The 11,963-nt window shown below is 43.5% G+C and overlaps 1 protein-coding gene across 3 annotated transcripts; it reads right to left on the reverse strand.

Annotated features, from left to right (window-relative positions):
- Nucleotides 1–303: 303 nt before the first annotated feature.
- On the reverse strand, nt 304–9,721 carry taf7 (TAF7 RNA polymerase II, TATA box binding protein (TBP)-associated factor). Of its 3 annotated transcripts, none has more exons than XM_031797039.1 (4): nt 8,743–9,721; nt 8,415–8,535; nt 1,816–1,919; nt 304–605 (listed from the first exon to the last, which is right to left on the reverse strand). In XM_031797039.1, exons 1-4 carry the CDS (start codon nt 8,899–8,901, stop codon nt 561–563), a joined length of 429 nt encoding a protein of 142 aa, XP_031652899.1. In that variant the 5' UTR covers nt 8,902–9,721; the 3' UTR covers nt 304–560. The 3 variants fall into 3 exon arrangements, 2 of the variants coding, with proteins under 2 accessions (XP_031652899.1, XP_031652898.1); XM_031797038.1 differs by having other exon boundaries at nt 1,807–1,919; nt 8,743–9,720; XR_004204123.1 differs by lacking the exons at nt 1,816–1,919; nt 8,415–8,535; nt 8,743–9,721 and adding an exon at nt 1,134–1,540.
- Between the last annotated feature and the right edge of the window lie 2,242 nt (nt 9,722–11,963).

The following is an 11,963-nucleotide window of genomic DNA, read 5'->3' on the forward strand; positions in this document are numbered from 1 at the left end:
GGCATGCTAATCCCCCCCCCCCCCAAAATCCTCAGAATAATCCCCTGTAAGAAGTTGAAGAGGTGGGTGACCAGAGGAACATGTGAGGGCGAGGCAGAGAGAGATCACTGTGGAAGAAGATCTTTCTAGAAGGTAGGAAGGTAATCCTCGAGGACGTGGGAGGCCATTGTCTACTCAACAGGGGTTGATGACTAACTACTCTGCCTCTGTAATTGGTATGGTCAGACTCAGTGGTTTCCATTGCTAGGTCAAATGAGGTGAAACAGTGTTGATCTGTCACTAGGAAATGTCAAACACAAACGATTCAATGGCTTAACAAAGAGTTTATTTACAGAGATCTACCAACCTATTAAATAAAATAGGAAGAATACAAAAACAGGAAACACGAGTCCTCCAACAAGTCCATGATGTCTGGAGGCAAAAGGGAAAATATATAATGGAATGAAACAGTATGTAAAGGAGGAGTGCTCTTTCAGTGGTGGCAGATGCTTCTTCTCTATTCCCCAGCCGGTCTCACAGCACCCATTTGACGCTTGGCTGCCCCCTGGTGGTCACTTGGGTCACTTCTCGATCAGTGAGTCCAGCTGCTCCTGAAGCGAGGCCAGCTGTTGGAGCAGAGATTGGGAGGGTTGATTGATGCCTAATGCCCGGGTGTAATTAGTAGGCTAAGTGGATAATGATTAACACGTCTTCCAACATTATTCCTTTTCCATTCATTTGTCAATACAAACAGCAAAACAAGCTGATGTGAAGACAGAGACGGGACTTGAATACTGATCGTTGGATTGGTTTTAAGAGTTCTTGACAATTCCAATTAAGATCGATTTAGATTGAGTCAAAGAATTGACTTAGAAATAAAGAAAACCCTCGCCATTGGATGTTCAGTTGCTAGGTGAAGAAAATGGCAGTTCAATAAAGTTCTTCTTATATAAAAATATATAAAAAAAAGTGTTTGTGTGCTTGTTTGTCTATTCAATTCAAGCATTTAATTGCACTGTAACATAGCGACAGTATACTTTCCCCTTTGCATTCCTTTATGGTAAATTCTGCTTAATACCAAATGAAATGATCAATATACATATAAATTGATGCGGTTTTAAATGCACCTTCCAGTCTAGCTCAGCCAATCTTACCTGCTCCATCGCTCCTCCTGATGAATGATTTAATTGAGCAGAGCCTGATAGCAGTTCTGCTAAATAAGAGCAGAGTATAGTCTGTCTCAGCATTAGACAGTTCCCTTAGCTTGTTTTGATGTTTGAAATTGGAGCCTGCCGTTGCGCGTATTGAGCGTATCGTTCACCTGACAGAAAGGCTATTTGGAATGTCAGTCAGAATCCCGTGACCTTTTCCTGTGGCTGGGATAATAATGGTGAAAGATAGAGAACTCAGCCCGGCGAGGCCAGCCGAGCAGAGAGCTGAAAAGTCTTGGTAAAACAAGCCAAGGCTGCCCGTGTCTCACACGTTTTTAAATCTGCCCCGAAGAGCTGTTGGCGGAACTATGAATTTTTATGGGGTTTTTTCCCTGTGAGGAACGCACAAAGGGCTGATGGCAGAAATGTAATATTTATGCCTTCTAAAAAAATTACATCTTCAAGTTGCCCTGCGGTCGGAGTTTGGGAAGTTTGACACGTAGTAGTTTAGAGTGGTTATATTCCACATAAATACTTCTCCCTCCGAGGTTGTGTGTGCGCATTTGAGTGAAAGAGTACAAGACTTCTTTTTGAAGGCCTATATGAAATCAGTCTGTGGTCATCTCACTCTGCTATATGACTCAAATGTCATGTAAAAGTAGTGTCTATAGCTCACTTTCAGCACCTGGTTCTCCACCTTCATGATGAGGTCCTCTTGTTGTTTCTTGCTGGCGCCCGTCTCCTTCAGCTTGGCCTTCACACCGTCTACCTGCACCTGGTACTCCATCACTACAGGAGGAGGCACAGAAGAACCATTTACAGCGTCAGGTTTCCTCAAAACACACAGGTTTCACAATAGCTCAATGGAACCGAGTTCATTCCTCATCTCCACTCTTAAAATCTACATTGAGTGAAAGCAATAAGCTGGACATGTGTCATTTTGATCCTCTTTAAGATGCATATGAAGCAGGGAAAGGAAACACTAGAAGGTGACAACTTGTATGGAGATTCAACCCACTGACTATTCCACACACAGCAGCACCAAGACACGGCCATTTGCTACACGCCAACTGAAATTGAATAAAACCAACAAGGGCCTCTGATTTGCACAAATCAGAACACATGCTTCCTTCTTCCATCAAAACCTGTGGCAATCAGGTAGTTTGCCTCCAGGAATCAGCAGTATAAACAATACCAAAGCATACTCCCCCGCACCTGTTTCGGTGAAGAGCTGAGGGATGGGGCTGGAGAAATGTAACTACGCTCTAATTCATAGAGCTATGGATGCAAGGACTGCCATCCATGTTATCAACATGAACATGTTTTGGGGCTACATAGTGTTTGTTTACATTTTCTTTGTTTACAAACCTTGGAGTAAAACAAACTTATATTTTGGGTTCCAGTGGGGTATGACAGTGATATTCTTCAAGAATACAGCGCCTTCAGAAAGAATTCAGACCCCTTACATTTTGTTATGTTACAGCCTTATACTAAAATTGATTAAATCGTCGTCCTTTCTCCCATTCTTCTCTGCAGATCCTCTCAAGCTCTGTCAGGTTGGATGGGGAGCGTTGCTGCACAGTTATTTTCAGGTCTCTCCAGAGATGTTTGATCGGGTTCAAGTCCGGGCTCTAGCTGAGCCACTCAAGGACATTCAGAGACTTGTCCCAAAGCCACTCCTACGTTGTCTTGGCTGTGTGCTTAGGATCGCTGTCCTGTTGGAAGGTGAACCTTCGGCCCAGTCTAAGGTCCTGAGCAGGTTCTCTGTACTTTGCTCTGTTCATCTTTGCCTCGATCCCGACTAGTCTCCCAGTCCCTGCCGCTGAAAATCATCCCCACAGCATGATGCTGCCACCACCATACTTCACGTAGGGATGGTGCCAGCTTTCCTCCAGATGTGGAGTCTGGCATTCAGGCCAAAGAGTTCAATCTTGGTTTCATCAGACCAGAAAATCTTGTTTATCGTGGTCTAAGAGTCTTTAGGTCGCTTTTGGCAAACTCCGAGTGGGCTGTCATGTGCCTTTTACTGAGGAATGGCTTCCGTCTGGCCACTCTACCATAAAGGCCTGATTGGTGGAGCGCTGCAGAGATGGTTGTCCTTCTGGAAGGTTCTCCCATCTCCACAGAGGATCTCTAGAGCTCTGTCAGTCAGAGTGACCATCGGGTTCTTGGTAACCTCCCTGACAAAGGCCTTTCTCCCCTGATTGCTCAGTTTAATACATTTGAAAAAATGTCTAAAAACCTGTTTTCATTTTGTCATTATGGGGTATTGTGTGTAGATTGCTGAGGAGAAAAAAATAAAAATAAAGGCAGTAATATAACAAATTGTGGAAAAAGTCAAGGGGTCTGAATACTTCACAAAGGCACTGTATATCCAGCAATAGTCCAATTGAAAGTGAATCCAACACCAGAACCAGGCTGAGGTTAATGTTAGCTCTCCGTTCTCTGGCCCACATTGGCTCTCATTTAGTAGGGAGATGGCCTGAAAACACGTTACATGGAATCCGTTGAATTCAATCAAAGAGTATTGATTTAAAAGAAAACGTGCTACAGATGTCATGGGCTCCTTAAAGGCACTAGTTTCACAGGCATGTGTGTGGACAGCCACAGCCAGACTTTGACCCATTAAAAGAGGCAGCTCTACAACAGATTAATGGAAAGCTGCAGGACTGGGATGCAGCTTTAGCTGTGTGACGGACAGCTCCATGTGAGCCAGTGAAGGTGCACCGAGCTGTCAGAGAGACAGAGAGCTAGCCCAGCTGTGACTGAACCAGGCTGCAGGAGGAGAGAGAGAGAGCACCTGTCAGTCTTCTGAGTGGGGAGATAACTGGAGATGAAGGGATGGAGACGTCCGTCTGACCTAGAAAACTCAGTCTTACTCTAACTTAAGCTCATTTGTGTAGGGTTGGGTATTGCCGTCCTCCATTTTGACAAGGGGACATATAGAGTGGTTAATGTGATTTGATGTCCGATCTTTTTGTCGGTCCTCAGGCGGTGCTTCTGTTCTGAAATTACGCCCACATATCAGCCCCCACCCCCACCCACCCATCCTCTTCTCACGTTGGCTGCTATTCCAATAACGGAGACAGATCATTCTGATAGGTGCCACGTTGATACCAATTACAAGACAATCACTCTCCTGTTAGAATAGATATGAAAATGTTATTGCCAAGGAACATTTTGTTGCCAAAATGGAGACAGGATGCCAACGTCTGAATATGTACGACTGCAATCCCCTCTCCATCTGTTTAAATTATCATTTTTTCGGTTTTCAGTGTTCTTACGACTCTCCACCAACAAAACACAGTCTTCCCTGTAGGACAGTTATGGACCCACTAGGGCCTACTGTACTGTGCTGGGAGTGGGACAGTGTAAGGCTATGTGACATACCGTTTGTTCCAACTTCTGTATGGGTGTTGTTTGGGGAAAACAGTTATGTTACAGTCTAATTCTCTATAAATGCTTAAGTACTATACTTACTGTACGTACTGGAGTGGAAAAACACTTGTTCAACTTAGGCCGCGAGAACTGATTAGAACCTGGTCCTGTTTGACAATGCTTTAAAGATGTGGAGCCAAGTCCCGCCATCTCTCGTGTAACCTTGCCTCCCGTTAGGTGAGGCAAGCAGCTCTTTGTGCAGAGGTATATAATGACTGTGAATCGGTAACCTTTGAGTTCCTCTCCGGGTTTATCCTGTGTGATCTCCCTTGCAATTGCTTGAATAAACTCTTATTAACTGGATAATGAGCTCTGCCTGATCCTTGGAACGAGTTTTCCTCAACAGTGGGGTGGCTCTCAGGTGGTGGGAGAGTGGAACATGTTATGGCTCTCATTTCAAACATCAGCCACATATTGAATACATGTATTGTGTTAACTGTGAGCCCCTCTGTATGGAACCAAAGTATCTGTTATATGACAATATCAAAGTATTATGTGAGAGGAGCTTGTTGTGCCCACTTCCATGGTGCTTACCAGAGGAGCCATGCCCCATCTGCTGAGTCCAGGTTGACCAGACAGCCTTTGTTGTCTGCCTCCTTGGTCTCATCCTCAGCTATCACCTCCCAACCTGAACACCAGGTTAGGGAAACATTGGACACCAAACACTACCTCACTGCTTTCATTAAGTTATGTGATGTTCCAACTATTACAAACATACTGGCTTCAATATGGGCCAACAATGATATATTAAAGTTCCAGAGTCCACTTAAATCAACACTCAGGGAGCTGTTGATGCTGTACCCCTGGTGTAGGCAACCCTGGTCCTGGAGTGCCGCAGGCACTTCATGTCTTTGATTTAACCAACCTTGAAGACCAGGTGTCTTCAATTTAGATGACCAATGAACTGATCAATTAGCTCAGTTGGTCAGGTGGGGTGCCTAGTTGGAACAAAATCCTGCGGCATGCCAGGAACAGGGTTGCCTACCCCTTCGGTACCCTGTTCTGTGCTCTTATTCTGTCATGCTGCTTTATTGTTTCATTACAGTGCTAACACGAGAAGGTGTTGGTGCAGGTGACATTAAGACATTAGCAGGAGTCAGTTCAGGTGAGGCCCAGCAGAGCAGAGAGTAGGCTCCCACTGGCCTCTCCTCAACAGCTACAGGCTGTTGTGTTTCACTTACGGTGTACGCCTTAGGCACGTGTCAAACTCATTCTACGGCGGGACGAGTGTCTGTGGGTTTTTGCTCCACCCTTGTACTTGATTGATGAATTAAGGTCACTAATTAGTAAAGAACTCCCCTCACGTGGTTGTCTAGGTCTTAAAAAACTAAAACCCGGAGACACTGCACCCTCTATGGAATGAGTTTGACAGCCCTGATCCAAGAGACGGGTTGATACAGCATTAGAGAGAGTGAGTCTGTGTGATATATATATATATGTGCTTGTTTGCCCCAGTGCGTGAGATAAAAGGACACGGACACTAACGGCCTCTGCGTCAGTGCTTAGCAATCTCTTTACCTTCTCCACGTCGGGAGACTCGATGTACTGCAGAGGAAATCAGATTACATTTACTTCTGGCCTCCAGACTACTGCACACCGCCTCGGCACACAACACTACTGCACACACACACACAAACACACTGCCCTCAGAGCGAACATCTGGCACATTTTGAATAAAACAGGGTGCCAAATCGATATGGCCCTGCACCTTAAAGATGATTTATTCAAAAGACAAAGTAGGAATCCTTTCTCTCATTCGCTCGGATCAAAGCGTAGTTAGATTGCTTTTATGCATATCTTTGGGGCAAATGAAGATAGGCCTTTATTTACACTGAAGAAGAATATAAACTCAACATGTAGAGTGTTGGTTCCAAGTTTCATGAGCTGAAGTAAAAGATCCCAGAAATGTTTCATACACACAAAAAGCCTATTTCTCTCAAATGTTGTACACAAATCTTAACATCCCTGTTAGTGAGCATTTCTCCTTTGCAAAGATAATCCATCCATCCGACAAGTATGGCATATCAAAAAGCTGATTAAACAGCATGATCATCACACAGGTGTACCTTGTGCTGGGGGCAATAAAAGGCCACTAAAATGTGCAGTTGTCACAACATAATGTCACAGATGTCTCAAGTTGAGGGAACGTGCAATTGGCATGCTGACTGTAGGAATGTCCACCAGACCTGTTGCCAGAGAATTTAATGTTAATTTCTCTTCCATAAGCCACCTCCAAGACTATTTGGCAGTACGTCCAACCAGCCTCACAACCGCAGACCACGTGTATGGCGTCATGTGGGAAAGTGGGTTGCTTTTGTCAACGGTGTGAACAGAATGCCCCATGGTGGCAGTGGGGTTATGGTATGGGCAGGCATAAGCTATGGATAATAAATACAATTGCATTTTATCGATGGCAATTTGAATGCACAGAGATACTGTATCGAGATCCTGAGGCCCATTGTTGTGCCATTCATCTGCTGCCATCACCTCACGTTTCAGCATGATAATGCACAACCCCATGTCGTAAGGATCTGTACACAATTCCTAGATGCTAAAAATGTTCCAGTTCTTCCATCGTCTTCTGTTAGAGGAATTCTAAATTCCTATATGTTTTATAGCCAAAACCAAATTCGCACTCTCTCTATTTCATTAATGAGTTGTAAATTCATGAATTATGCATGAAATAGATCGAGACCAGTCTTAAAAGTCAGGTAACAGCATTTATTACAAGAGAGTACTGGGTACATACACATTTTACCACAGGTTATAAACTGAAAATGACGTCAGCGTTTCCTAAATGTTCTATCTCTTCATAACACCGGTAGAGAGGCCCTATAGTTCTCGAGCCTCCTCTCCTAAAGCCAAGGTCAGTCACTGTAAATCAACATTCTAGACAGTCTGGAGATTGTCCGTCCCTGCCATCTGGAGATAGTTCATTCATTTGTACAAGGAACAGACCGTCATTGTTACTAAACTCCTGACTACATTATATACAATTGGGAATGGGAGCAAGAGAGAAAATTCATATATGTACAGTACATCATACTAGTCAGTTCTGATTGGAATGTATACATAATTAGTCATTTCAACCATAATTTCCTCCAACATCTTCATACTCAGACATGTCACCCATTGAACATGTTTGGGATGCTCTGGATCGACAGCGTGTTCCAGTTCCCACCAATATCCATCAACTTCGCCATTGAAGAAGAGTGGGACAACATTCCACAGACAGCCTGATCAACACTACGTGAAGGAGACGTGTCATGCTGCATGAGGCAAATGGTGGGCACACCAGATACTGACTGGTTTTCCGATCCACGGCCCTACTTTCTTTTTTTAAGGTACCTGTGACCAACAGATGCATATCTGTATTCCCAGTCATGTGAAATCCATTTATTTAATTTGACTGATTTCCTTATATGAACTGTAACTCAGTCAAATCTTTAAAAATGTTGCATGTTGTGTTTATATTTTTGTTCAGTATATATGTAAATCGTAGTTTACTTCCGCTGCTGTTGCTATTTTTATGTCGTTTGAATAAAGGGCCTGGGACGAGATCTCGGCATCATCTTAAGAAAATATTCACGAGAAGAAGGGAAAGAGCGCTTAAGAGGAAACGAATGTCAGTAGCTCTCTTTTTTTTTAAATATCTTCTTGAATCTTCTCTTCCTTGTGTTCTTCAGAGGACAGGTGGGAGACCAAAACATTATGATTTAAAGTTCACAGCTCGATCAAAAAGCAAACTTCTAGACCTGCTGAGGCTTGAGGTTAAGTCTCGGCAGCCGGGCTACAAAGTGCTACACTCAGCAAATTTCAATACAGAGGGGATATAGTTCTACTTACTGCCATGGTTCCACACAAAGCTCTTGACCTCGTCTTTGACCTTCTCCTTCTTGGGGTCTACAGTACCAGTGGGCTCCTCCAGGGGAGGGTAGAGGTCTCCGTCCAAAGTGCACACCAGCATCTGCCGCACACAGAACAGGGTCAATGAATATCAGTTCATCATAGACCAAAGAGCAATGAAAAATCGACCTTTTTAGAATGCTCGAAAAGTCAACACAAAAACGATAATATGCGAGGTCATTATCAATACAGAATAGAACAAGGCGGCCTGAGTCATAGAGCAGACACTGCCGCTGTTGACAACTGGTCTATACACAATCCTACTCACTTCTATGAGCGCATCCTTCCTGTCCAAACTGACAGATGTCAGCAGTCTTCTAGAAAGACCGTTTTCAGAGACTCCAGGATGCAGGACAGATCCACCAGTAGGGGATGCGGTCCCTTCACACGATGCCATGGTGACCATTAACTGGAGAGGGAGCAGCATGTCATTTCACACTTATGTCATAAGCCTATGCCTATTGATAGTATACTATAGATGCATATGCTATATATCCTACATGCCCGGTAAGGAATGGACATTCTCTGATGTGATGCTGGGAGATTTCATTGAATAAACTCATATGAACCAAAATGTTAAAATAGGCTTTAGGGTTAAACAAGGTTCTTCCTACTTTACTTTCAAATGGCTTAATCAGCATGATTAATGAGGCCACTTTACAGTATCCTTGATTTGAATTATGCAAATTACAAAGCCTAACTTTCTACATTAAAGTGTGGTAATGGTGTGAGTGAACAGTTAGGACAACAAGGTCCACTTGAACTAGCAACACATGACGGCTCAATACATATTAGACCATAAATGAGTTGAATAGAGCTTGACCTACCAGTCTGTCTTTGAGGTTCATGCTGCTAGATTGGGTAATCCGTTTATCGTTGAGGCATATTCTTTTGTCAGAGATAATGCAAATTAGAAAGACATCCATTACCGACTCGGTTCCTGGCATGGCAAGGGTTAGGTTAGATAAAGAGGTTAGGTTAGCGAAAATGCAAAAAAATGTTGACGTTAATTTGACAAAAACTAGATCCCGCCTAGCTCTCAACCTCTAGGCGGCATTACGCCTTAACAGTTCTCAGCCATTAAGCTTCGCCCATGACTGCCTTATGTCAACTACAATCCCGACGCTGCATTTTGACATTTATAATCTGTAATAATCATCACTTGCGCTATGATTAAGAAACATATGGGCTTTATCTTTCTTCAGCGATAAAGAGTCGTTCAAATAAAAAAAAGATACACTACATGACCAAAAGTATTTGGACACCTGCTCGTCGAAAACCATGTGCATTAATATGGAGTTGTTCCCCCCTTTGCTGCTATAACAGCCTCCAATCTTATGGGAAGGCTTTTCACCATATGTTGGAACATTGCTGCGGAGACTTGCTTCCATTCAGCCACAATAACATTAGTGAGGTTGGGAGATTAGGCTTGGCTTACAGTCAGCTCCAATTCATCGCAAAGGTGTTCCATGGGGTTGAAGTCAGGTTTCTGTGCAGGCCAGTCATGGTCTTCCACACCAATCTCTATAAGGCATTTCTGTATGGACTTTGATTTGTGCACAGGGACATTGTCATGCTGAAACAGGAAAGGGCCTTCCCCAAACTGTCCCCACAAAGTTGGAAGTGCTTAATCATCTAGAATGTCATTGTATGCTGTAGCCAGCGCAAATATTATCCTTCACTGGAACTAAGGGGCATGGAAAACAGCCCCAAACCATTATTCCTCCTCCACCAAACTTTACAGTTGGCACTATGCATTGGGTCAGGAAGCGTTCTTCTGGCATCCGCCAAACCCAGATTCGTCCGTCGGACAGCCAGATGGTGAAGCGTGATTCATCACACCAGAGAAAGCTTTAGCAGGGTAGAAATTTGATCAACTGACTTGTTGGAAAGGTGGCATGCTATGACGGTACTACAGGAGGTTGGTGGCACCTTAATTGAGGAGGACGGCTCGTGGTAATGACTGGAATGGTAACAAATACATCAAACACAAGGTTTCCAGGTGTTTGATGCCATTCTATTTGCGCCGTTCAGGCCATTATTATGAGCCGGTCTCCCCTCAGCAGCCTCCTGTGGACAGTGACACATTGAACGTCACTGAGCACTTCAGTAAGGCCATTCTACTGCCAATGTTAGTCTATGGAGATTGCCTGACTGTGTGCTCAATTTTATACACCTGTCAGCAACAGGTGTGGCTAAAATAGTCAAAATAACTCATTTGAAGGGGTGTCCACATACTTTTGTACATATAGTGTACACTTATTGTAGCAGTTTTGTATAGATTATACAGGTATGGGTGCCTTCATCTGACAAAACTACACTTCCCGAGTTACGCTTACGCTGTTTGGAGTATGCTATACAGATAATTATCACAGGTGGTTGCCTCTTGTCTACAGTCTGTTTTCCATAAACAGGAGCTGTAACATGGAGATATGGCCCTGTGGGAACACTAACTCTATCAAGGTGTGTATTAATTTAACCTTTTGTTTTTTTTCATGATTTCTCGCTGATATGAAAGCTATGGTCCGTAACGCAAGCGATGCATGTTAATGTTCAGACTGAGGATCAGGGATCTTATTAACAAAACTCCCCTCCCACAGAAGACGCCTTCATGATCAAGGGCTAGATCCCTTCTAGCCATGACACAGGTTAGGAGAATTAGGTTAAGGTTAGGAAAAGAGTTTGCTTTAATGCTCTCCTAACCTCTTATGAAAAGTCATTCCTGCATTGTCGGAACTAGAAGCACAAGCATTTCGCTACACTCGCATTAACATCTGCTAACCATGTGTATGTGACAAATAAAATTTGATTTGATTTGATTGGTCCTCGAGTACTCCCAACTGCACACATTTTCGTTGTAGCCCAGGTCAAACATGCCTGGTTCAACTCATTGAGGGCCTGATGATTAGGTGATAAATTGAATCAGGTGTGTTTGTCCAAAACTACAATAAAAATGTGTACTGTTGGGGGAACATGAAGACCAAAGTTGGGAATCACTGCTGTACTCCATCCTTATTGTGGGCAGCCACAGGACAAATTGACTCTCCAGCTCATGTTGTGCTTCATCGTGTGTTTTTTTTAAACTGACCTTCCCCACTGCAAATTAGTGCATAATAACAGAATAATATTAATCTTTAATGGTAGCTATCTATAATTAACAAAAATATGTACATTGTCAGTTTCATGGGCTGAAATAAAATCTCCCAGAAATGTTTCATATGCACAAAGCCTATTGCTCTCAAATTTGTTTACATCCCAGTTAGTGGGTTTTTCTCCTTTGGCTAAATATTCCATCCACCTAACAGGTGTGGCGTCTCGAGAACACAGATGCACCTTATGCTAGGGACCAGAAAAGGCCACTAATATGTGCTGTTTTTTCCAACAACACAAAGCCACAGATGTGTCTGTTATGAAGCCCCTTTGTGAGGAAAAACTCATACTGTTTGGCTGGGCCTGGCTCCCCACCAATGGCTGTGCCCCTGCCCAGTT

Source organism: Oncorhynchus kisutch, linkage group LG19 (genome assembly GCF_002021735.2).
Source record: "Oncorhynchus kisutch isolate 150728-3 linkage group LG19, Okis_V2, whole genome shotgun sequence".
Lineage (NCBI taxonomy): Eukaryota > Metazoa > Chordata > Actinopteri > Salmoniformes > Salmonidae > Oncorhynchus > Oncorhynchus kisutch.

Excerpts from the sequence above, each read along its gene's own strand:
- taf7 (XM_031797038.1), bottom strand. The coding sequence starts at position 8,901 with ATGCTGCTCCCTCTCCAGTTAATGGTCACCATGGCATCGTGTGAAGGG. Across the intron at positions 1,920-8,414 it reads CTTTGTGTGGAACCATGGCA|TGATGGAGTACCAGGTGCAG; the intron begins GTAAGTAGAACT and ends CTCCTCCTGTAG. Across the intron at positions 606-1,806 it reads TGGAGAACCAGGTGCTGAAA|CTGGCCTCGCTTCAGGAGCA; the intron begins GTGAGCTATAGA and ends CTGCTCCAACAG.